Source organism: Cariama cristata, unplaced genomic scaffold, assembly GCF_000690535.1.
Source record: "Cariama cristata isolate BGI_N322 unplaced genomic scaffold, ASM69053v1 scaffold1534, whole genome shotgun sequence".
In the NCBI taxonomy this organism is placed as follows: Eukaryota; Metazoa; Chordata; class Aves; order Cariamiformes; family Cariamidae; genus Cariama; species Cariama cristata.
In genome coordinates, this window is record NW_009613281.1 from 71,904 (window position 1) to 99,644 (window position 27,741).

Consider the following 27,741-nt stretch of genomic DNA (forward strand, 5'->3'; position numbering starts at 1 on the left):
TTACCTGTTTTCTATCAAGCCTATGTGACAGATTGTCCGTGAGAACAGTGTATCAACTTCAGCATTTGGCGTAAAAAGTGTTAAAAGAAAATAAATGAAAAGAAAACCTCCAAGTTGTTCTCCACCAGAGAATATAGGAAAGTAAGAATTTGCTTTAACAGCAACATTAGTCAGTTGGCTGCCAGTGGTTCTATGTTTTAGATCACAGAAAGAAACTGTATTGGGTTATTAGTACTGTAGAAGGATCAGTATAAGAGTGCAATGAAAAATAAATGCAAGGGTTTGGTGTGGAAATTATAGGATGCTGTGCATTGAAGCATATAAAAAATTAACAAATTATTAATAATAACACAAATGAGAAATTTAGACTTCTCCATACAACCTGTCGTTTATATGGAAAGAAAACAAAAGAATGTGTGCTTTCCGATTTTTGTTCGTACTCAGATACAGAAAAAAGTAAAATCAAAACTCATGCTTTTCCTAAGGAACATAGTTGCATAATTTGAAACAGAATTCATTTCCTGAAGAATTTTTTTTTAACTCAGAATATTTGTACATATATTAACTCATTAAGCATTAGGAGGTAACAATGGGATGGGCATATTATAGATTTCATTAGGATGCAAGGCCAATACCAGAGTTGACTAAGTACCAAATCTGTTTAGTTGCTGCAGTCACTCATTTCAGTCTTTATTGTCACTCATGATCTGACAGGATTCTACTCACGATCCTTAAAAACCAAAGAGAAAGACTTACCTGAACAGACCTCTTTGTAGGTAGGATTTGGAGTATACCCCCCTGCATAACCAACTTGAGTGGAGTAGACTCCCTTCTGTCTCCAAAACTTCCTCTCGGCTCCCCAGAAACAGCCCATACCTGAATATTGCACAAAGTACATATCATTATGTCAAAATCTGCTCAACAGTAAATCACTCATTTGCACATTAATTGATACAGTCCATGGTGGAAGTAACATCTATAGCCAGTACATAATGGTCAAATGTTTCTGAAGATTATACATAGAGTAACTATACTGAGAAATCCATTCTGGATCAGAGCACAACTCAAATAAAGCTTTATTTATGCTTCTGAATATTAAAATATCACAGAGGACAAATCCTACAAGGGTTCAAAGACCCAAACAAGGAGAATTCTCATGCACATTAAAAATTAGAAGTTACCTAAAAGGCAATTGCACTATTTGTACAGCACCATTTTTACTTTTGTTTATTAGCAAGCTGTCAAAACACAATAATTTGTATTAATGGCAAACAGTTATTTAATTTTCTGCTTTCAGGCACATGCAGTCTTTAAAGGTGGCAGTAATAATGGATTGAATTATAAGCTATACAGGAGGAAAAATGCTTTAGTTTAACAATTTATGCATGCAGATATTTGATGTTCAGACAAAATTTTGGTAGTCTTTTGCCCATGTGGCCAATTATCAAAGGACATCAGCCTGTCAACAGGTGTAAATTAGCAAAACTCTCTTGGCAATAGGAATCAAGCACATTGTATGAAAGCCAGGGGAAGGAACAAACAAGACTAACACTCACAATTCTCTGATGGCTTAAAGAGTTAAGAGATGTCAGCTACAATTTGGAAGACTCTCTAAAGCTGAAATATGTCAGGTGCACTCTAGTATTGTTCAGCTTATCCCTGATTACAGGCAATGTATTATCTCTTCCAGTGATAACATTCTTCCTTTTATTATTGCCTTACTAAAATATTTGGAACAAAAGGCAGTAAAAAATAAGCTAAATATTAAATACACTTAGAAGTCAATGATCCATGATGGGTTTTCTATTGACAACACTGCAGATATGAAGGGTTAAAAAATTACAGAAATGTTCCTTCAGAGTACAACTAGAAGAACAAAGTAGTCCCTTCTATCAACTATGATGGCTCACAAAGGCATATTCTTTCCTTGAAACTTCAGAGATTAACTTCAAATTAAAGTTGTAATGCACCAAAAATTACAGAAGTAATGACTTAGATTTCTCCTTCTAATTCAGGTGCTCAAGCAAGCTGCATAAATTAGGAGCCTAGCCTGCTCCTGGAGACCATGGGAAGAGGCAGGCATCTCCCGAGGACAATTTAGTCCACAGAAGATATAAACTGCTGATCAAATTACAGTCACTCTCCCTTGACTACAGAGACAGCTATGGCTATCAGACTTGGGTTCCTCAGCTCCATTAGGCTGGTGGCAAACTGCAGTAAGACCTCTCTTGAAATTCCCTCTCAGTGTTGCAGAAACAATCAAGAATTCTTATTTGAGAAATTCTTCAGGCACTCACACATCACCTATCTAATGGTGATTTAAACTAGAGTGTATTTCTGTACCTGATGTCACTACTCTATCTCAATTAAGTCTGAGAAGCTCTCCAGCAATTATGCCCCTAGGTCTAGTCAATTGCTATAGGGTGAGACAGCATTTACACATCACACTGCCTATGTTGCACAGTACAAACGGCAGCTGCGGTCCCGTCATTGTCCAAATCAAGAGTGTAACCAGAGCACATCAGCAATCTCTGACACTCAGATTTCCTTCCCACAGAAGTCGGAGCATGTATAAGGGGAACAGCGCATGCCCATGCCTCATCCCAATAGTCAGGTCACAGATGAGAGGGAGCCTACAGCAGTGAGCTGGGAAGTGCTCCTTGGTCCATTGTGAACATAGCCTTGGAACACATACTTTAGATACAGCCTTTGAGTCTTTAACCAAATAATTGCTTAGAAGTGTATTTTTATCCATGTTACGCATACGTACATGTAAAACTGCATGTGAACATAGGTATGTCTGCAAGTTCCTTGTAAAATTACCACATGCGTCCTGCCAAAATTCCTGTGGCTGTACATTTGAGCGATGCGAAGCATGTAGGCAACACTCATTAACAATACTTTAATATGGAGGTTATACAAATTCTTGACCTTTTTACACTGAACAGGCATATGGTAACAAAGTTCAGAAGCAAACATGAGCATCCAGAGCTTGGGGTCAGAGGACAAATCTCTGTTAAAATAATATCCTTGAGCTTCATCATTCCTGTCTGGAGTTCTTTACTCCTCATCCCCAGCCTTAGAGATGTAGCTAAATCTTTACTACGTCTTCATACTGCCTTATCCATGAGGGCATTTTGGAGGCATTACAGAATTAGACTCTGATGAAAAAATCTATTCAAAAAGTGCATCTGATTTTGCTAAAGTGAACACAGAAGAGAAAATATCATTTTAAAAAATCATGTCTGCGACAATTGTTTAATTATGTGAAAGGGTTACTGTATATCAAGTCTATCACTGGTTCCAAAAAATGGTATTTCCATTCCATTGCAAGATAGTCAAAAGTTGGAAACACAGCTTTTCCATGGCCATCCAGTCTGCTCTGACAGACTTGGTTCCTTCTGATAATCATAATTTACTCTGTCAACAGAAGAAAATTTTGTGTTCACACATGCAACCTCAAAAGAGGAAGGAAGCGGGATCAACTTAAATCTCATCTATCTCAAATTTAGATATTTAACTACAAACAGTGCCCAGTTATTCTGTTTATTTTTTAGGACTGTCTAAACATGGTGGTCTCAGAATTCATCAGGTTCACTAGTTTCTTCTCTGCTTCCTGTAACAGTTTTCACCCAAACATGTTGTCCTGAAAAAACAGGCACCTTTCAGTAGTTTTCCGGTGGTTGGATTTAGGTGGAGGGCAGAAGAGGGCATCAGAACTCACAAAGAAGTGGGCAGACTTAGGCTATATTCGACTGCTTCCAAGGGTGCCTTTAATGTGTTTTGTTGTTTGTTAGATCCTAAGTCTGTATCTGTACCTGTATGTGAAGCACGGAAAATAAACTTCACCCAACACTACTACTTCAGTGCTGTGCATCCTTCATACTACAAGGGAGGTTTGAGCTTCAGCTTCCTAAAATCCCAGCTGCATATGCAGCCGGTGACACTGAGACCCTTGCAAAAAGGACTCTGTAGACAATTTATCAAACTAACATTGGCTGGACAAGCGTGCTGAGGGGTGGTGAATGAGCTACTTCATCTATGCCAAGGAATAGTACAGACCCAAAATTTTTCCCACAATGTATTCCTAGGCACACACCTGAGTGCAAAAGAGTAAACCAAAATTAAGGACACAACTCAAATTCACGTTTGAGTTCAGATATAGGCCCAACTTCAAATACAAAGTAGAAACGCTCATTCTTTTCCTATTTATTTCAAGAATTTTAATGTTCAATAAACCCCTAACTGCACTGTCTGAAATTACTGATCATCAGGGTAGTGGTCACTGACTCTTCTTGATCAATAACTATTATTTAAGATTCCCTCATTGATAGCCCTCTCTGACCTGTAGATTTGACTTAGTGACCTACATCCTCATCATGGTTTCTTTCACTTTTTCTTTTTCCAGTTTATGTCTGAGTTCATTCGGCCCTCCTTCCTCCGAGACAGACGTTTTATTCTCTTGGTGAACTAGTCCCATAATTTCTCAAGTACGCTGGCACCTTGCACAAACGATAAATCCTCACATCCATGAGAACAGATAAAATTGAAATCTTTGTCATAATAAAACAACCTGCTAGTAAAGGGACGTAATTTACAACAATACAATACTAAATTGCTTTCCACAGTATTAATACATTCAGGGGCTGATGTTTGTTATTCTGCTAAAGTGGTGCCATGTTCTACAGAGAAATTGTCACAAGGAGAGAAATATTAACAATAAAACGCCTCATAATATTCCAGCATTAAGACACATCAACTCACAGAATGCCCGTTCTTCAGAGCACTGGCTGCCTTAAGCCGTGTTTAACATGAACGATGATTACTAAAATAGGGAAATAATCTCAGTTCAGGACTTCACATACAAAAAGTTTACTTTCCCTAATTATGACTACTCTAGTAAGAAAATGAAAGAAATAAATAATTAAAATAATTACATTAAATAATTAAATAAAACTCAAGAGGAAAAAAACAGTAAAAAACAGCAGGAAAAGAAACATAAAAGCAAAACAAGCCACCCATATTATAATTTGAAACCAGAAAACATGAATGTGATTTTAAACTATTCATGAAATAATTTGCATAATCCCCAGTACTGGTGAAGTGAGTGCAGCTTTCGAGTTAGATAGAGAGGTTCCAGAGACATTTCTAAGAGAAAGGAAAAAAGAAGGAAATACTGGGGAACATACTCGTGTTCCCGAAAGAGTATTATTTGAACATAATGGATATTGCAGAAGAGTGTTTAAGCATTGAAGATATTTGTCACTTTTTAATTGCTAATTTGTAAAACAAAAACTATTCTTTTACTGATGGGTTTTGACTGACTCGTAATTGGAATTTCAAAAGGTATTTAAAGATTTTTTGCTTTTGAACTTCAAAACCAAACAGATTCAAATGGCAATCTTTAAAGGTTCATTCATCTCTATAAATAATATTAATCATACAATTTGGGAATAAATGCAAGTACCCCTATTCCTTTCTGGCATCCACATCCATTTTCTCAAACTATTCTCTTTATCTATCCATATACATATATATCTTCTGAACAACTCTTTTTTGTACACAGCCTTACGCTCAGCCAAGGAACAAGTGTTTCCATAGGCAACCCAGATCATTTGCATATTTGTAAAAAATAGTTAGCACAAGCTGAAGTATTTTTCTACAATAATGAAAGCAAAGTGTTATTCTGATAAAGGAGATAAGCATCCCATTGTTAAAGATAATCTGTAATAATTTTGAAATATTCACAGAGATAAACTGAGCAGAACTGAACCCCAGGTGTTTACTTTCTAGCGAGATGAATAGCTTTAAAGATTACGTTAACCATATTGACTAGGTCTCCATTGACTGCAACAGGAGCTCATACATTCAGGGATTAATTTATTTGCCTAAATGGAGACATCCGAGGTCATTTGAGATGCCTTAGGATATCCAAGACATCTATCTACACAAGGCTGACATAAATGACACAGGACTCAGGAGAGACACGTGCCTTTCTCAAAAGGCATCCTGAGGCCAGGCAGAATGCCCCTGGACATCTCAAATATAACTGTTTGCATATTTTAAGGCAAGAGAAACAAGCCCATATCCCACATGCGGACATTACAAAAACCTGAAAGTCTCTAAATATGTAGTTGAATCAAAACCCCCAAAATACAGTGATTTGTGTTTGAAAGTTGCCTGTTTCTCTTCCACAACTATATGAAGAGTCTAGCATGACTAGCTCAGTTGTAGCAGTCTATGCTGCAGCATAAGCTAGATGAATCCTAAGCAAAATTACTAATTACAAAGTTATCTATCCTCATAATAATGTTTGTAGCTTGTAATACTGTTAGATTCTTTATTTTGTGTACTGCATGCAATAGCCATCACACAGAACCAAAAAACAGATTGGAAAACTTGTTTGAAAAATAAGGAGCATTCAAGATGTGTTCTCCACTGCTACAAGAAACTGCATGATCCTGCAAAGGTGACCTTTACTCGGCCTTTGTTCTGATCCCCTTCTCCAATGTTTGCTCCTATCACATCTTTGAATCATACTCGGTTTCCATGCAGGTTCCCTGATGTAAATTCCTATTTATGATTCCATTATGTAAATCAGCACAAGCAGTAAATTTGCATCAGAAGGGTATTCCTGATCCAAACTAAAACCTCACAAGATGCACCCATTCTATACTAATTAAAGTCTATTAAGTTCTGAGCTCCACAGTTGCTAAAGGAGGCTGATGCTTCAGGGGCTCTCAGCTTTCCATTTAAAGAAACTGACAGCAGGTGTATTCTTTTCATACACTGGTTAATTTTCGTATTTTCTCTAACACATGTACACATATACGGTATTTTCATTTGTGGAGCATTTTGTTTTAATGTCTTTGTCCTTTACCTTTGTGGTGTATCCTTCTCTGCTGGGCATCAGGTGCATACACAACCTGACTTCTGCCTGACTACCCAATGACCTTTCGCTCCTGCCAGCTTTATTTACAAGCATTCTCTCTCCCCTTCCCTCCCAGCAGTCCAACAGGACATCCAGAAGACTCGTTTTTGTCATATTCTGAAGAATGAATGCATTATTTCATTGGCATGCCAAGTCTTTTCTGGCCCACCGCCTGCAATCCCTACACCCACACCACTTCAAGGCGCTTTTCCATGCAGCAGATTAAGAAGCTGTTTCAATGCCAGGTTGATAGCAATGCTTCACTGCAGAAGATGAACTGCAAAGGGTATGGATCCTGCTCCTCCTTCTGTTAACAGGATTTTAGAATGTACGATTCCACTAAGTAGGGGAAAATGTCAGTTTTAAATATATACTCAGAAAAACAAAACGTGCTGGTACGCTGAGAGAACAAAGAGTAATGTGCCCTGGAAACCTCTTCCCTAACCCCAGATCAGAGTAAGTAGCAGGACAGGATCTATCCAAAGCTGGGGAGCACACTAGACCGAGGAGACCGGCTCTTGTGCCAGCTTATGTTCTGAAACCCTAGAAGCAATGATTCTGCCAGCTGCTCAAATGCTACAGTACCCAGCCAAAAGTAGCTGGGGGCACAGGCTGCTCCTATACATCGAAGCAGCAAAGGACAGCCAACAGTACATCCCACCGGCCTACCTCAGCGCATCTTGCTCTAGCCAGCATCTCTCCGGGAGCTGAAGACACAGCTGCCAGTATTCCCGCTTCTCTTGGCCAGTATAGGACTTGGCCCACATTTTGAATACGATTGATTTAGTTACCTCTATAAAATCTGGAGAATGAAATGCTCAGCTGCTTTGAACTGAAATGATTTTTTTCCCCAGTTGGAAGGAATAAATTGAACCTTAGCAAGTTACATACCTATATAATAATGCTCAGTTTGTACATTTCCGCCAAAAACTAACTGAGTGTGATTGGCGTTTTTCTCTTTAAAAAATTGTGTAGAGCAGTTGGTACAGCTGATTGATTGAAGTCAGTCCAAGTACTGATACTTCTAAGCACCGAGCCAAAGAGATATTTATGCTGTGCGCTCTGAAACTGTGGGGACTATTAATTTTTAGTACTTCACATGTTGAAGTGGGTACCTTGGCTTCACCATGAAAGATCAGGATGAGATCCGGTAGGCACCATCGTGTTCCCTCCCCCAAAAGGAAGAAGGGCAAGCAGGCAAGGAAGCTGTGATGGGACCCTGCAGGTCTCCCACTTTGGACAATCAGGAGATCAGGACGTCCTGGCGACCCAGGAGAGCATACAGCCTGTATCTAGGCTCTATGCAGTGGTTGTATGTCTGCTTACAATACTTTTTCTTGACTTTATACAACTCAATAGCACTAGAAATCCAGAAAATTAAATTTTGTCCCCTACAGGGAAATATGCCAGTGCCTTTGGCTTCACTGTGATTGTGGACACAAATCCAAAAGTAGAACTGAATTTCACAATCACATGTAAAGTGCGTGAATATAGCTTTGTTGAACACTTTCATACTGCCTGTGCACGTACACAACAGTTAATAAGGGCCTGAAAATCTAAAATGATCAAAGCCATGTCCTCATAGGCACCAAGATGAAAATGCAGCATGAACGACCCCAGAGTCTTTGTTCTGAATTTTTTTCAAATTCTTGTTAAGAATCTGGAAAGAATTCCAGATTCAGACTGAAATGCAATATCATCTTTTACATAACACTGTAATATGTAGGGCGCTTTGGTGAGCCATCTGGATGCATAGAGGATTAATGTTATCAATCAGGATTTAAAGAAAAATTGTATTATTGATGTCTACAGGGGTTTAACATGCAGCAACCACAGAATATTTGAGCAATCACAGAATATTTGAGATCACTGGAAAACAATCAACTAAGAAATGGTTGGGAGGAATATAAAAAAAACTGAAATGGAGAACAAGCTCATCTGAAAGAAATAAAACTCCTGATGACAGATGGCATTAAGCGGATGATCTTCCTAGATAAGCGTTGGCTCTAATGCTACAACAGGGTTGATAAATATGTTGAACAGCTTGCCTGGGGCAAGTCAAACAAAGCCCTCGGCAAGAAATTTAAAATGCAGTTTGCCTAACAGAGCAACTAAAGAGGAATTTCTTGGCTCACCACTTTGCCAAGATGTGTTCTGTTCACACTGCATGAATTCCCAGAGAAACTGTTGGGTTTGCGTCTTCTTCCATAGGAGAAGCAGAAGCCTCATGCTCATTCAAATTAACAAATGCCCAGGCAATTCATTTACGTCTGTACGGTAGCTGCTGACATTCGAAGTGCGTGTGGGCACATGTTTGTGTATGTATGTATGTTTGTATAAAATCTGCACAACAGATTAGAATTATTGTAAAAGGAAAAGCAGACTATCATAATAGAAAAGGAATATTTTACTGTCAAGAGAAAAACTGCCATGTTTTCAGCACGAAAAATATGCATAACATGTCATAAGTATGACTTTTGAAAAACCCTACAACAACAGCACTCAAACTGGGAAAAGCAATAGAGAGATAGAGAGATAGAAAATTATTCTTAAAATGTGTTTATTCAACTCAACAGAAAAGCATGTTACAAGTTATAAATAATACAAAATCAACAGGATTTAAATAAATCTGAAGCCAATATCAAGAATGTTAATAAGGCACAAACCACAGTTGCTCTAAACTTCACAGTTAGAGTACGAGAGGTTTCAGATATTCCTATTTAAATGTAATTTTGATCTTAACCAGCAGAGAGCAGGGATATACACGTCAGTGTATTAAAATACTGTCAAAGATGGCCTTATTCACTGCATCAGTATTCTGCCTCCACCCAATAAGCAGGAATATTTAAACCAATTTTATCCTGAAGGTCAACAAAACTGTTCTCTGGTGAGTCCACATAGTAAGAAAATTCCATCATCAAAATCCTCTGTTGGAAAACTTCTTGTCTCTAATTCCCAGAAACTGGAAGATACGGCCCACTCAGAAAATCATTTATGCTGACCTGAAAGCTTGTCATCATACACTGGAAGGAGAACATGTAAAAGCAGCAGAGGCCAAACTTTCTGACCTTTGAGAGATGCACCAGAATGTCCCTGTACCCGTGACACATACCTCCACCTGGCAGAGCTGGGAGGAAAACTGTGTAATGTAACTTCCACTTGTGAGCTGCACCTGAACCGTTCAGAAGCTCATCTTGGGTCTAAATAATCAGAACTAGCACTGTGAATCATTCTTAAAAGTGAATAGGAAGAGAAGTAGATCTTGCGAGAGTGAAGAGAGCCAACCACTTCTGTGGCTCTGCCTTTTTCTGTAGTCTTGGGGTACAGGCTTTATTCCTAATTACTGTTCTGCATCTATTTGTTCTGCATTAATCACACTCAGTATTCGCTTAATTAGGAGAGAAAGGTTAAAAGGAGTTGGAAGATGTGCAGGGTCCATTAGGTCCAAACATACACATCCAATTCATGGACTTTACTTGCCAGCTCCCAAAAGGACACCAGGGTGGGAATATGGCACAGGAGGAAGCCTGGCTGTAGACATTTGGATGGGGAGGACCATGTTTTCTGCCTCCTCTAGAAAGCAAATACTTAAACAGCAATTCACATGTATTTAGCTCCTGTCATCCAAAAACATCAAAGCATTTTGCACACAATAATTAAGCCTCATATGAACCATAATTTATGAATTATTACTTTAAGTACTCCACAACAGAGCTATGAGTGATCCCAAAGCAAAGCAAAGAATCTCTTTTAGAAAAATACCAGAGAATCCTAAGTAACAGGTCTTTGTTTAAAATGCTTCTTTTTCATGCTATGACTATTGGGTGATAGAAATACCACTTGATAAAACTATGTATTTTCTTTTTCCTTCTCATATTTTGGTTGGTTTGTATTCTAGATAAAAGGTAGCAACTTTCATCTTATTTCTCTTGTCAATGGAACAGAGCTGCAATATAGTAATGTGGAAAATAAGACAAAATAAAGAACTGCTTCAAAAAATACAGAAAATATATCAGAACGTTGTGATTGCTTTAACATGTTGAACCAGATACACCAACTGGTGATTTTGATATTTGTTAGGCTGAGGATCGAGCCAGTCAAGATTAGGCATGGGACAAAAGAAATCAAAAATGTTTAAAACTAAATAGGGAGTTCATCCAAAAAATAGTTCAATGTCTTACTCTTGAAGATTCCCATCTTATCAGAATTCATTTTGTTCTTTGATCAAGTTTCACTCACAAAATCGAACTAATTCTGTTTACTTGCCATTGTATAAATAATCAGTTCCATTATATTTAGGCAGGTGTAGAACTGGGAAACCCAAGATGAGGAGGCGGCTTCAGGAATTTGAGCCCGAATGCAGACTGTAAAAGATTTTCTCTCTGAGGCTTGTTTCTATCATTAGTGGTATCGCTGTTCTCCAAACCACAGCACATACAAGTCTTCATCACAGATTTTCATCCATTGTGCTGGGTTCTGGGTACAAATGCAGAACAAAACAGCAACCTCCCCAAAAGCTTAGTTTTCTATTTACAGGGTCATTCATATCGGTACATTTGATAAGCATGAAAGAGAGCGGTCACAAATTGTACAATTCAGGAATTGAAAACCGAGAAACACATGTTTTCTTTCATGTTCGGGGATTTGGGAATGCAACTGAGTGAATGCTCATGGCTGGGAACAATTGGGCATCATTTTCCACGAACAACTGAATCCCATACAAAGAAATATTGCACCAAAAATGGATATGACCTGCAGAAAAGAAGTGCTATTCACGAAGTAAGAACAAACAGTTCTTAAGTGCAAAATATTTGGATTAAAATTGCCTGTCTTTCATATCTAATGGTTTAAAGAGGAGTCTTAAGAAGTAATGTAGGGACCTGATGTTTCTTGGCCACAAAGATGATGACTGAAGTGTCCCAGGGATTCAGAAAAAAATGTCAGGGTTTATGGTCAAAATTCTGACTCCTTTAACTATTTACTCTTTTTAATTTCTCTTACAAAATAAACTAGTGGATCAATGAAAATGTGATGACTATGAATAAAAGCATCAGAAGCTCTTTGCACACCTCTGAAGCGTTCAAAAATGGAACCAAATCTTAATCTGAATTAACAATGCAGAATGTCCAAGGATACAGTCAATAAAGAATAAATTATGCCAGCTTGTGCACAGATAAATTCAGTCTAGCCACTTTTCTATCCCCTTTGAAGAAGGGAGTAGTTTCTTAATGTATTACCTTTCAAAAGTCTGTTAGGGATAAAAAGAACCACTGGTACAATAATATGTGAAAGAGATTGAGATAGAGCTACATGGTCCTATCATCAACCTGATTATTTGCTTCATTGCAAAGCATCACATCTTTAGTTCAGTCATTGATTTGAGGCTTTCAAATCATTTCGTGATCTTCCTTTGCTCTAAGCATTCCAACACTTCGCAGAGATTCATTTTAGATCATCCTCGGTCATTTGACACACTTTAGTGCTCTGCTACTCAAGTAGAACTTGATGTACACATAAAATAAGAGATGTCATCAGGGCTGTGTAATCCATTTGATTCTCTTGAAACTGTATCTTTCATACAAATTCATCTCTGCAATAATAGCGAAGCCTTACCCTTGTCTTGTGAAAATCTCTCTAATCTCTCGGCAACCTTAGGGAGCTTGAAATATACAGAAGCAAAACAAAATATATTCTACTATTACAAAAGCAAAGCACGACAAACTTTTTGTTACCAGCAAAGTAAGAATCACTTTTAGGGCTATGCTGCAGAAAATAACAACTTGTTTACAAAGTTTGTTTACTGCAAGGAATAGAAATCTTGTTTTTTCTTTCCTTTTTTTTTGATAACTATTGCTAAGTTAAATTAACTGCCACAGACACATTCAGAAAAAGTAATCTCATATTACTTATTTTATTTATAACTTTAGATTTTAGACAACAATGGAAAGCTGTAGGCACCCTGACAATTATTTAAACTTGCAATCTATAATTGCTCAGGAGCCAAAAATAATTACATTCAAATAACAAGCCAATTCAACAAGCAGCCCTTTAGTCCTCATTTCCCCAGCTCCACAGAAACATATCCTTAACCCTTTTCCCATAAAAGTCCAAACTAATAAACGCCTTCCAAGTGTACCTAGAAGATCATTAAAATTAATCTATTTTGAACCACAGCTGTCCTTAATGGAAATACAGAATTTCCAAGAGTTATTTTCTCATCTGTTAGTAGCCAAGAAAATTACGGTATGTTCTCACTTGCAAAAGAGAATAACTCTTTCCTACCCACCCTCCAAACCAGACAATTACTCAAGAAAATACCAGAGAAGATTGTTACAGAAAAAATTATTTATGTCCAGAGGAACAGACAGAGGCCAAACAGATATGTGGTTAGTCATTTACCGGTTATACAGTACTTGACGTGCACTTATTCCCAAAAAACATGGTATGTCACTCTTGAAAACAAAGGAACTATAATAAATGCTGAGGCAGCATGTCCGTGCTGCGTTGATAGCTCGGCAAAGGAATTGCCATTATGCACAGGGAAGTCCATGACCTGCTCACTCTCCAACCCCATTGTTTTTTAGACATCCTCTAGATGTCCTGTTCTCTCTGGCTGTGGTTGGCAGAATATTAAGCTAGAAGGCATCATGAGGCATAGAGCCTCCAGCTGTTTTAAGGGCTGTAGTAGCACAGTCTTGCTTCAATAAATAGCCTCTCTAACCTTGAAGGTGGCTTTTGGGAGAGTCTCGTAAGATGCTATAGGCACCCACACTGTCATTTGTTAAAGCAGCACCATGACAAATGCAGAGCAGCCATCTAAGGTGGAAATTCCCATCTTTACCATGAAGTTAGATGTGGCAACTCTCGGAACACGCGAAGATACATTTATTTTTGTATGCGGCAGAATTTTCTCTTTCTTCATGGGTTTTGAATCAGCAATTATTAATTTTTTTTTAAGTAATGAAATATGTATTACTTATGACTACTGCATTTCAGAATAATGCAATAGTCAAAAGTAATACACAACAGACAAGCCTGAGATACAACAGAGTGAACGCTGAAGCGGATAATAAATCAGTTTATACAAACCATGGTCAGAGATCCTTGTACAAATGTATTTTGTATAACTGCAGCGAGCCAACCAGGCTTGGATAACTTGGGTACCGCAGTCATAGAGACAGAGCTGTGCTGCCCCAGGGTGGAAGCAGTAAGAAGCCCCTCCATGCTACGCCTTCAGCCCATCTGCTTCCCAAGCACAGAGGCATGGACAGCTGTCATATCCGTGCCAAGCTAGACATGCACCCCAAAAGAGTTGTTGCCTGTTCTACAGCATTCACTGTGCAATCAGTCATTTTGCCTCCTTTGGGTTTTGGGGGAGTTTTTTGACATACAGCTTCAAAGAAGGTTAGGTGCGATTACGAGAATGCATATCAAGTTTGCAGAACTTGCCCAAAACTTGTCCAGCAGAAAAAGATTCACGTGCATCTTTAATGCATTATTTCTCATTACAAATCTTTCTCAACAGGGAGCTAATGACAGCTGTGGCTTCCATTTGCATGGTTTTCAACACCATTTTCAACAATGACTGCTGTATTTTCAAATCAGCACACAGGTTCGAGCTACGTGAGTCCCCTACAGTTTTCATTAATTAATAATAGAAAAGCAGTCGATGTGATATGATAGGTGACACACACACATGATATAGATGACCTGTGACATACAGGATATGGCATAATAGGGATCCATCTCACAGTTGGCAACAGCAGGCACTCAGGGAAGAATAAGAAAAGGACAAATACGCACAATATTTGCCAGTACTGTGGCCCTAGTCTCTGACTTTTGCAGATTTCCTGAGGCTGCTGTGGTTTGAATAACTCTCAGTGGATCCCTCTTCCAGCTATTTCTCCTGGCTCCATTTCAACCTGAGAAATCTTCTGTATGCAGAAAATCCTTTGGCAAGGAGAGCAACAATAAAGAGTCTTTTATTTTATTCCAGCTCTTCTGATTTATTTTGAAACTGGCTCCCACTTGCATCCTTTCTTCTGGCTCCTATTTCTTGCACGGGGAAATATTCTGCAAAATCAATTCCCTTTTACATTCCCCGTGCTTATCATTATGCTGTAGACCTCTCATACTCCATTAAGTTATCTCTTTTTCACACTGAATAGTCCTAGTGTACCCTGTTGTTCCTTGTACAGAAGATGCTCCATACTCTGATCACTCTTTTTGCCTCCTTGAACCTTTTTCAGCTCTGCTAGATCTCTTTTGACCTAAGTGGTGCAGAAATGTATTCACCACATGGAAACACCACGGGTTTATATACTGGCATAAAGATGATTTCTGTTTTGTTTGCTCTTTCATTCCTCTTCCATTTTCCAACAACAGGCATCAACAGGAAAAGGAATTACATGCTTAAGCATCAGTTAAAATCCATGCATCACCCTCCTCCTAAAATTGTGTATAAGAAGGGAGTTTGGGGACAAAATATGACTGATGGAGTCATCAGTAAAGTGCCTTAGACTCACAGCAGGCTGCAGCCAGGGAGAACACAACTGGTTGAGATCCAAGATACTTTTATAGCCTCAGGTTCCAAACAACATAGCACTTCTGTAAGTTTCAGCACGTCGTCCAAAACATTTTGGATCCACACAGCACCTTGAATTCTCAGGAAATTATTTGTATTGAGTCAGTAAGTCTGTTTAAGCAACAAAACCACCACAAGGCTACAAACATCTTTGCTTTACCCTTGGGTTTGGTCTACAGCATTGCAAAGCATAAATAATTGTAGTCTGGAACAAATACCTGGAGGGGACCAAGATTAGTTTTAAAATGAGGTAAGGGGCAATATTTTAACTGAAGATTAAAAAAATTCAAGTACAAACATACATTATAAAAATATAAATTTTGGCCCTATCACACGCACCAAGGAACTGGTGATCTATTAAAAAGTCTGTTCATGAAAGCAAAAAGAAAGGATACAGAAGATACTGGCCAGCAAGAGTAAATTCACGTAAAAAGTCCCCGCTTAGATGCAGTCTTCTTTGTCTGAAGGTATAGCACTAGAACAAGTAAAAGTCACGAATATTCATGAATTCTTCACAGATGCTAAATTCTCACTCTATAGTCAGCTCCAGTTGGCTGAACATGTCTGTACCACAGGTGGTTCATGGCCTGGCATCATTTATTCATGCAACGCTGCTGTTCCCTGTTTTCAGGACATACCATGGCATGAGCTGCAGGAAATTTAAGAAAAGGTACAGCTCTGAGATGGGAAACATGGTCAACAACCTTGTTCTTCCATTTACCGTGCAACACATTTCACCCATGGCACTAAGGCATGATTAGTGTTGTGTGTATGTGTGCACACGTATTTTCTCAGTTCAGGGTTTTGTATCAAATCAGTGTCAGTTCATTAAGAATGATGCTTCTGTAGCATAAGACCAAGGGTGGGGGCTGCGTGCATTGGGGCATGACATGAGAGCCCATCAGGACATTTCAGGATACAAGGTCTGCCCCGAGAATATTGCAGGATAGTACAGAGCAGAGGGAGGGAAACTGCTCTCCGCTTCACAGTGTGATTAGAAAGAGTGGTACCCAGGATGAACTATTCCCAGAACAACATGCGGGTTTCATCTCAAAGGGAACTAGTCGGTTCTCTCCAGAAGACAGCCTGGGAACAAAGCAGTATGCATACAGTAAGCACAAAAAAAAAAAAGAACCCAGGTGTGCATTTCTGTAGTAGACTAGAAATAACCATTAACCATTACAGCCAAGCAGCACGCACCTCAACGGTTTGAAGAGGGATCATGTAAGCTATCGAAACTCCTTTTACATCTAAAAACCACACCCAGATCTTTAACGTAGCAGCACAGTGAAACGATCCTAGGTTTACTGGTCTCTAGAAAGCAAAGCAATTGATAATCTCGCTATCTACCACAGGGATAAACACCATCACACTTGATGAGTCTGAGTATAACTATTTGGATGTTTAAATCCCTACGTTTGTCCTGTCTTGGCTTCTCAGGCACATTCCACTGAATAACACTGAGTTACTCCCATCCTACTGTGCAGTTGGACTGCATGTTACTGTCAAGGTTTGTCTGGAGCCTTGGGTCATATTGAGCTAGTATAAATTAAGAGACAAAAGACAGTGCTAACAGCATACAAGAGAGTGATACAGATGACAATAACGTTCAGCCACATCAGACTTTCCATCCCAGAAGAATGAGTCAATAAAAGCTGGATGACCATTATCCTGAGTCTGCAGCCAGGCTCCATGTTATACCTTTGGATACACAGAAAGACACCTTGCCCTTTCTGCAACCATGTGTCTTTAGATAGTGTACCTAATTGCAAATACATTTCAGCATTTCACTCAAGTTACATCCTTTCGACTTGAATGCGTGACTGCTACTACATAATTCATAACATGATTCTCAATAATTTTCAGTCAAGGTTCAAGCAAAAATGTGTCACACTAGGATTATATTATTTATGAGCATAATGTTGGATTTAAGCCAATGACACACCAATAAATTTTATCTCAAAGCCTGACATATCGCATGCTGTTTTCCCTGGCTCACAAACAAATAACTACGGCTGTTTCAAAATTACTTACAGTTCAACTCAAATCAGAATTTTTTTGTGATTAGTTCTTATCTTAGTTGAAAAACTGATCATATTATTTCTTTCTTGTAGCTGCTGAGGTGTATTTTTTCCTTCATTTCTAAAGCGCGTCCAGCACAGAGAGCAAAGTCAGGTGGTATTCTAGAATAAAAATCTGGAACAAAATGCTGTCTGGCCCTCTTAAAGGGTGGAGTTTTCACTCTCTTCTAAAGACAAAAGACCTGTGTGTGTCACCCAAAAAAAGTAGAGAGCCTGTACTAGCCAGCATAGACTGCCACTGAAAATACTCTAATAATGTGGGCATTACCCTAAATACAGGGGTAAATAATATACCTGGCATATACTGGGATGTAAGGGATTCTGTGACAAACACTCTCGAAGCAACTCTTCCTGGCTAACCTCAGGCCCTTGAAATAGAGAACTCTTAGGGTGTGCTTCAGCATGCAGACTTGAGCAACTACATTTAGACCTCTACAAATAGGTGTTCACACGTGACAAAAAAGGGGTCCAAGCTCCCATGACTGTCAGTGGGAACCCATGGTTCAGTACCAATGCATAAATAAAGGCATCCCGTCTCATCTGAGATGGCTTATGCAGCAATTCTGCACAGGACTGGCATAAGAGTGGCACATATGACAAAAGGTAGACTTGTGTCCTTCGAAGCTGGCGATCAAGGACAATTTCACACACATATTAGACTTCCACATGGAATCCCTAAGCAAAACTATCTAATATCATTCAGGATGTCCCACATAAACCTATCTGGCTTTCATCTCCTAGTTCAGAAGAATATGGACCTCCTGTAAGACCTGTATCATCCCTGCCAGCCCCCTGTGGACATCTCAAATGCCCTAGGACACCTCAAATGGCATAAAACATTTGCAACATATTTATGCAAACGAACCAATTCCCTCTAGTAAGCTAGTTGTTTAGATAGTGTTTGATGAACAAGGCACCTACAGAGGGTGATCTATTCCTTTCTGAGACAGCTGTTATGAACCGACCTCCGAATGTGTTTTCTCTGACTAGGGAGAAATTCTTTAAGACCACTTTAGATTACATATCTAAAATCTATTGAGATTAATTACAGCTCAGTGAGTTGAAAGCACCAATGAGAGCAATATAAAGATTCCAGCTGACTCCCCCAAGCTTCAGGAGCATTTCTGAGCAAGTATTTTAAAAGTAGATGATTTTTCTTTCTTCGATTTTAAGCAAGATATCTAATGATATTTTTTGTGAGATCACCAATAACTTCATCAGGTGAGAAAAACAACTGAAAATAATTCTAAATTATCCCAAACTGAATAACTCAATAAGAAGTAATCCATACGTTTTAATATAGGACCCTATTCACTCGGTCTCACATCCCCAGTTCTAATATTGTCAGTCTGTGACAGCAGTCTTGCAAAGATAAATCCATTAGGATCTGTAAGATGCACTGACAATACTTTCTGAATGACACAGTATGTCTAAAATTATCAAAACAACACAATTTTATCCCTCAAAAAACCTCCTCACATATTTTCCTCTCCTGTTGTAACTACCGACAATTAGCATCACATTTTTCATGGCTGAATAGAATAAATCATCACTGTTCTCTGTGTTTTATGCTATGTCACCATGCTCTGTGCTTTATTAACAAAAATCAAAGCATAAATGCTGATGGCAAATGTGTATGTGTGTATATCCCAGCACATAAACACACACACATATACACACATGTATCTCCTGCAAAGCAGCATAAAACTGATGAGGGCAGCTTCTAGTCATTAACAGGATAATTTACTTCTATTTCAAACTTAAACCAACTCAGAATGATGCCAAGCATATGTTCATCCTAGTCACTGATATATCCCTATTTATCACTGGCAAGAAATTACTTCTCTGTAAGGCTTTTGCATTGCTAAAGTAATCTAGGTGCTCTTGCTGGCTTTTTGCATAGAAAATAAAATGTATGTTAGAGACAATTCAAAGGAGATCACTGAGCCTTACCCAAAACTCATGAAAATTAACTATGTCTCTTCTACTCATTTCAGTTGGAAAATCCCCAAAACATAATTAAATGGCTGTTTTAAGGTGAATGATGTTGGTTGAAAAGCTGCATTCTGATTTACTTTTAAAAACCTCCAGATCTTCAGTAATGTGCAAAACACACTCTAAGTGGAAACCCACACAAAGCTAAATTCTTACCTCAAGAAAGCTAAATTAACATAAACAAGTCCCTGATGGAGAAGGACAGATATTGTGTTTGAAGGCCACATTACTTTTGTTTTCAGAAGCAAAAAGAAAAAGAGATGTGGATGCTTTGAAATAAAAGAACGTTATGAAGGGTTGTTCTGATCAAGGACAGCTTTCACTTTGCATTAGGGATATTTTATTGTCCCTTATTAGTGTTTATAAATGTCAGGAAATGTCCTTGGCAAAGACCAAGCAGACTGTAGCGTTCTCTATTTATCTGGGTTTGTCTTGCCTGCTGCTCTCCAACTGGCCATTTACACTACCACTAAGTTGATGCACAATGCTATCAAACCAGATCACCAGCATTTAATGCATAATGCCTATGATATGCTATAGGACAAGAGAAATGGAATATTAAGATTTTCATTTTTAAAAGGTCCTGGAATTACGTTTATTTCTGTGTTTATCACCTTATTTTACAACAGGCTTAGGGAAAAATTTTCAGTTCAGGGCTTTGCCGGTTAGACTTTTAAATCCTAAACAGAGAACGTTCCTTGGCAATTGCTTAGAGCTGACATACCCCTTGAAAGCTGGACCAGAAAACCAGAGCATCGTACTTGAGGCAAGATTATGAAGAAGAGGATGTTAAGGCACTGGTGGCAATAAGGACGAAACAGGATCAGACAGCAGGGGCAGGGATCTGAGTCGTGTTTTAGTTCTCTGGAAGAGGCAACAAAAAGACATTGGCCATAAGCAATATCTGGAAGATTAAAAAAAGAAAATGGGAAATAAGGATATATTTCTTTAATAAACACACTGCAAAAGTAAGAATAGGAACGTGATTTGGCTTAGGGATGGAGTGGCCTCCCTTTAGGCAATCCCTTTTTGTTATGCAATGTCTTCACAGGTTTATTTTCTCATTCTAGAACTGCAGAAAGTTCAGTGTCCATTTTTACACTACCGTGTGAACACAGGACAGCATTAATGCTTCAGTGCTTTACAAATCCAGCCCATTAGTACACTTCCTTCACTTTTCCAAGATGTTGAAAGAGAATTAACATGAGAAACATGAGTCCCTTCTGGAAGACGTTCCCTCTGGCTCTCAATTCTTCCACAATGTGATCCTTGTAACATCTGGTAATATTGCTGTAGATGTTTCTCCTACAATTTGGGTCACAGCGCACACACCTGTTTAAACATCACAAAGTCTTACATTCTCTTCAGACAGAGATATAATATCTTCTGACATGTAGTATGGTTTAAAGTTTTCTTCCTCTTCTTTGAGCAACAGAGAAAAATTGTTTGTTCTATTTTTACTGTCTACAAAAAAGGTATTTCTCTTGGGGTCCAAACTTTGTTTCCTGTGATTTCCTTTTCCTGGTGAAAAGAACAGAGCTCATCATAAAAACATTGTAATTGAAACCTCAGTTGGACCAAAGGACTTCCTAACACATTTTCTTTTCTGACATGGCCACCAGTAGCTGTTTCAGGAATGAGCAAAAGAAACTCTGTAAGAGTGATCTATTCTTAAACACATCATCCCACTTTCAAGTGAAATTATTTCCCTTAGTTGAAAAGTTGCCCTGATCAAGCCTTTATCAGAAAGAGTTGAACCACCCAAGAGCAGGTCTGGTTTGAGGAGCTCAACTTTCCAACTGCATACGCCACGTAGGTATCGTGTGATGCTGCACTGCAGAGGCAGCTGAACAGGCCACATGCAAAGGCTGAGAAACCCCGGGCTCTGCCTGGACTAATTGGGCAATCTTGGTGTAATCTTATGTTAGCTTTTAAATAACCTTTGGAAGCAGCGGGAATTGTGGGAATGCATAGGGTACCTCTGAATCTCAATAGGACATAATAACTCAGGCAAAGTACAACAATAATATGGCTCTGTAGAATTACTGGAACATGCTGCTCTCTAATAAGTGCAGAGCAGAAGGTGAACAAGCTTGGATCTGTCTGCCAACTCAGAAATGTCTGTAATTAGATCTTATCAGTTCCTTAACATCCTACTTCTGTCTATATTTTGTTTATATCAAGAAACCAATTATCCCATTACTAGCCAGTATATGTCAAGCAAATACAACACAATTTACTCCCATATTTTAAAAGTGTTATAATTACAAATCTGAAATATTGCCAGATTTTACTGAAAGTAAATAAGAACCCTTCTACGAATGCACCATATGCACAGTGCTTCCTCTTAGAGCAATAAGGTAGCATATAAAGCACAGTCAATACATAGGGATAAACCGGAGTCTTGCAACAGCAGATTTTGATAAGAAAAATATGCACTTAAAATTCAGAAAAGTTGTCCAGAAATATTTCTAAGCATAATAAAGCAGTGTATTTAAATGTGTTTAAAATATGCAAAGAATTACAATGGTACTGATGGAAATATTAATTTATTGAAAGTTGCATAGGTTCTGCAGCTTTGAAGCATTTCATTTTGCTTTTTACACCTCTATCCAAAAGTTGAATTCAGACCCTAAATTGCTTCTTTTCAAAATATTATCAACTCCCTAATATTATGTTCAGGTTTTGACTTTTGGTTAGGTTTTTGGTCAAAATCAGTCACTACAGGCAAAATACTTTTAATTGAAAATTTCTATGGCCTTAAAAATGACAAGAAAACTTTCTGGGCAGGGATTTATTATAGTTTCTACTTTACCATCCATAACACAAACACATAACATCTAGTGTTTCATCTGTTTCAGTTACTGAACTTGGGGGGGGACTTCAAGGGACACAAATTTTGATCTAGCATTCTACAGTGTCTCCAGCGAGGCTGTCAGCAGTGCCTGTGCACCTCCTGTGCTCTTAGTGCTTCAATATTAGCTGGAAACTGGATTAAGAGGTCACTGGATGGTTAGCGTTAAAAGATTTCCATTAAAGAGTCACCCTCACCCTTGAAATCTAGCTTTTTCACCGTTGTAGAAACAAGGACACATTTCTTTATTCTAATGAACAACGGATGCATCTTAGGCAGCTGAATGATGCTAAACAGACAACTGGAGAATCTCAAGATCATTTAAATATTCTTTTGAAAACTGTGAGGTTCTGTTATAAATGGGAAAGCTGCAGGAACAATGACCCGTGTACATTCACCCTGTACCTTGATCAAAACAAGAAGTTGTATCATAAAGTAAATAATGCAGCATTAGTAAGAGCATCTTGAAGGAGGTTTTGCAGAAGATGGATCTATGCAATGCAATCTAACTGCATTTCGCAAGCAGGTAAAAGGATTAGTGTTTACAACACAGTATTACATTTTATACTGTTATTTTTAGTGGTGAATCTAAAACTATCCAAGCAGTAGGAAAATTCACTGCAAGTAGGCTATATCTACAAAATCATATGGTTATTTACCATCTTTTAGCTTTTGTAGGTCTTTTTAAGGAAGAGGGATTACTTTTTAGTAACTACTGTTCTTCAAGATTTGTCCCTGTGCAATCCCAGTTAAAGGATTAAAGGACATTTCTGGAGAAGAGGTGTGAGAAGCTCTCTCTCGTTAAGGTGGAGTCAGAAAGTCTACTAGCTCAGACTAGCTCAGTTTCTTCCCCCTGGCTTACAGAGTCCTACAATACAAAGAACTTGCTGTTAACAGAGGTACACATGGATAGGATGAGTAAGAATCTGAGGAGAATTACTAACAAATAATGGTTTTCTTGAGTGCTTCCTCTCATTCCCATTCACATGGGGCCAGGAAATGCTGCCCCCTTAGAGGTAGCAAAATTGAACTGTAGCTCCATTTTTCTATACCACACATCAGAATGGGATGCCAATGCCAACAAACGACAACAATTATCATCAGAGTCATGTTTGTATACTATTATATTCCAGGTCTAATAGTAAACCTAAGAACATGTAGGTTTTCCATTTATTCACAGCACAGATGGCAGCAGCATGAGTTTTCACCACCTAGCCCAACAATTGCAATCACAATCTTGTAGAAAATCTAGGGCAATTTAAAAGATGATGAAAGTTACCAGGCTTGATGTAAAGATAACAGAGTTCCTCAGGAATGATTCAAAGTAGGCTTTTTAACAAGATTTTGCTCTCTTCCAATTAAATTCTGTAGGTAGTTTATTACTTTCTATGCAATTTTACAAAGTGTGTACAATTAAGAGTGATATAACCAACAGAAGCACTCACACCAACATCCACCACATCCACTGGAAAACTGACCTGACCACCACACAGAAAATAAAGGAGGAGCTTTCAAAAAATTTAAACAGTGAAGACTGCATCAATATCAGATTGTAGCAGGACACTCTCCGCCTGTCTGCTGTAAGAAATTCAAAGAATCTCTACACCCGTCTTAACCTTAAAACTCTAAAGGTAACATACAATCATTTTCCATTAGCTCCAAAAAAATTACCAAACAATCTCTCATTCCACTGCTCCAAGAATTTTTTTATGTTCTCAAAACCCACAGACAAAGGAATACTGGCAGAGAGACAATACCGGATTAGAGGAACTCTAAAGAGAAATTGAAGAAATCACAACAATAACTGAAGGCTGACACCCATAAACCATTTCTCCTCTTCAGTCATGGCAACTACAGAAACATTAGCTCCACAGGAAAGTTAATGCTTACTATGATTTTTTGCAGTTATCGATTCAAAAGATATTTTTGGTGTAATAAATTCAGTGCCCACGGATAACTTAGCCCTTTGCATTCCACATAGGATCGCTAAATATTGCAGATGTGAATACAGCTCTGTTTGAAACTGATTAAGATCAACACTTCAGTCCAGACAGAAATGTAAACTGTTACTACATAAGAACTTCCAGACACTGCTCACGTTTCTGAAACATTTATGCTACATCTTGTGTTTTTATAGATCAGACCAGATCACCATCGGTAACCTCAATGATTGAGAAAATGCCATATTGACATAGGCTACTTTCTCCTGTAAAACAGATTCATGATCTTTAACATCAGTAGGGATGATCAGATTATCCAATGTGATCTACTGTGCCATGCAGCGAAAATAATTTCTACTACTTTTGCCTTTACAGAGATCAATAATGTGTTTTCTATTGATGCATAACCTCAGGAAGCATCTGGGGTGAATGGGGTGCCTGACACAAGTGTTGAGGTTCATTCTGGGTGCCCTAGGACTACTGAGATACCCACATCACAGGACCACGGGAGACCTCCATCCTTCTGGTTTGGCAGCTGGCAGCCTGGTGAGCCTAAGACATCTGAAACCTCTGGTTAGGCACTCTGCTAACTATCCCAGTCCGTATCCGAAGATAGGATGATATGCAGATTCTCTTGGTTGCTTTGAAAGTTTGCTTCAGTGTTTCACTTATTTCACGTGTTAATAAATTCGGTCTAATTACTCAATAGAATGTGAAATGTATTTTAGGACCTGACTCAGAAACATTGTGTGCAGGTGTAAAATTGCCTGCTAATGCCTACTCACTATACCTTTTATTTCCTATCTGAAGGCTGCATTTATTCCTTTTGTTTCATCATACTGGGCATTTATATAGCATTGCTTCTCAGAATCACTGCTTTCCAGGGTACATCCTTCATTTTTACACATTTGTTGTTACACACATTGCCTTTCAATTGCCAAAATATATATATAAGTTATTAGAACGGGCCCAGGTCAAAACCAGTGATGACTGCTTTATATACCTGACCTGCACTTATTATGATTTAGAACTCCACCAGGGTAGATGATATAGCAGGTGTATCAAGTAGTAATTTAATATTTACTTCAACATCTCATATAGATAAACATTTAATAGGATATAATAAATTTCCTAAGGCACTTTTTTATCATCCTGTAGAAGTTAATACAGAATTATATCCTTTCTAAACAACCCAATCTTATGGTTCAAAACGGGGTTAGGAAATTATTCATTCTCTGTAACAATAAGTTTTAAGAATAATTGTCATAGAAATCCACTTTTTTCTTCCCTGGTAAATTCCAAAGGCTTGCCCTTAAGGACTAACATTAGTACATTCTGAAATGACAGCTCTGAGGATTCCTAGATTTGGGTAAAGTCTGTATCTTGGTAAAAAACTGGTGATTCTGATCTATTTTAGGATGTTTCTTTCTTCCAGAAGCAAATAATTTCTCCAGAGAAACACTTTTTTCATGTTTTACAAAAAGGCTCAAAGAACGACATTTTCACAGAAAATAGCACACATACAATGAAATTAAACATCTTCTTTTTTACAAATGTCCTCCTTTGCAGGTCTGTTGGCACCCAACAGGACGTCTATGGGACTATTCACAAAGTAACGTACAAAACAACAAGTTTGGTTGGCGCATGTAAATGGTAACAACTCTGCAAGTACAGTAGATCCCAGCAGTTTGAGTTCCTTGCATGACTTAAGGTCTGGAGAATCATGGATCATCTTCAGAATTTTGTTTAAAATAATGAATGATCTTACAGGAATTATCAGACAGAAAAAGCTACTATTTTGGAATTTTTATGGAACAAAATAAGCCTTTAAATTTTCTGTTTGTATAACTCAGAAAAATACTTTTAGTATACTTCTTTTCGGGCATGGACATCTCCCAAAATGATCAGTGGCTTTAGCTGATTGTAGTGATTAGGAAAATGGCAATAGCAGCCCAAATTCTAAAACTCTAAGGACTCACGCTGAAATTAAGAAATTTGGCATGCAGTAACACTATACAGCTTAGAGCTTTTATTTTAAAACTGATGTCTTACCAAATACAGCCATCTGTGTTCCCTCTGGGAAAGGCTCTACCATTCTGTTTCCATTGACATGATGTTTGTCTAGAAGGGGAAAAAAAGTCAAAATGTAATAGAATATATGCTTTGCATAAAACCAACTGTTTTTTTCTTACAGTTCTACTGAAACCTGAAGTGTGATTTATGAAAGCCAGTCTGTACAATTGACTAATATCTGGAACATCACACTCTCTGTTTTTCAAAAATACTGTCCACAAGTCCTAGGATATAAACTGGAGATGCATTTCAGTTTAGTGGTTAAGACAAGTCAGCTGATACTAATTTGACACAGACACACAGAGCAATATACAGTAGCAATCACCATCAAAAGTGGAGTATTCTAGAAAGCAACCTCCTCGTGCAAGTAGAAAAAGCAGGGAAATCATAATTCTCCTTTGCTGCTAGAAAATGTTACTGCTCAGCCACAAGCTTTTTTATATGATCAAGCACATATTTTCTGCACCAGTGTGGTGGGTTGACCTTGACTGGCTGCCCGATGCCCACCCAGCCACCCTCTCATTCTGATATACCATAGAAAACAGAATTTTCCACTGAGTGAGAACAGTGAGCCATGCAAAGTCTGGTGACTGGAGGAGTGTGCCACTGAGGAATGCAGAATACAATAAAGAAGAACCAAAACAATAAGAAAAGAAGAGGAGACTGATCTCCAAGACTGTCTTGGACAGTTGGGGTCCAGAAACTTACCAAATTGTGTCTTTAGATGAACTTAGCTCATTACAATCTCATTATAATGCTAAAAAACACACCTCTAGGAGGAGATTTTAGGTGCAAATTTAGGACCACCTTAGTACAATGAAGTAATTAGGTAATGAGACATGGGCAGATGATTTTTTTGTCGAATGCGATCACCGGTAATCAATCATTTGCTTTCGAGTAGTTTCTTCTTTGTTTCTATCTTTGTATAAAAGCTGCCGTGTGATTTTCAAGGGTGTGCAAGCTTTGTTGGACTACCACCTAGCACCCATCTCAGTACAGACATGGAATAAAATCCCTCTGCTCTGTGTGCCGATGGGCGCATTGCACAGCGGGTGAACCAACCCCGCTTTTGGGACAACAACTCCCCCTCATCGACAGGACAGGGGGAGAAAACAAGATGGAAAACCTCGTGGGTCGAGCTAATATACAGGGAGATCTCTTACCAATTACCATCACAGGAAGACTAGATTCGTCTCGGGGAAAATTAATTTAATTTATTGCCAATTAAAATGTGTTTGGATAGTGAGAAACACAGACAAATTAAAACAACACCTTCCCCCCCC

At 38.4% G+C, this 27,741-nt stretch overlaps 1 protein-coding gene across 1 annotated transcript in view; it reads right to left on the reverse strand.

Annotated features, from left to right (window-relative positions):
- Positions 1–26,506, reverse strand: part of MSRA (methionine sulfoxide reductase A) — a gene marked incomplete at its 5' end in the record, with an annotated part of 78,882 nt that extends 52,376 nt beyond the window's left edge. The window contains 2 exons of the mRNA XM_009698941.1: positions 757–876; positions 26,438–26,506. Of these exons, the coding sequence (XP_009697243.1) occupies positions 757–876; positions 26,438–26,506 (189 nt within the window). The remainder of the gene's footprint in view (positions 1–756; positions 877–26,437) is intronic.
- Between the last annotated feature and the right edge of the window lie 1,235 nt (positions 26,507–27,741).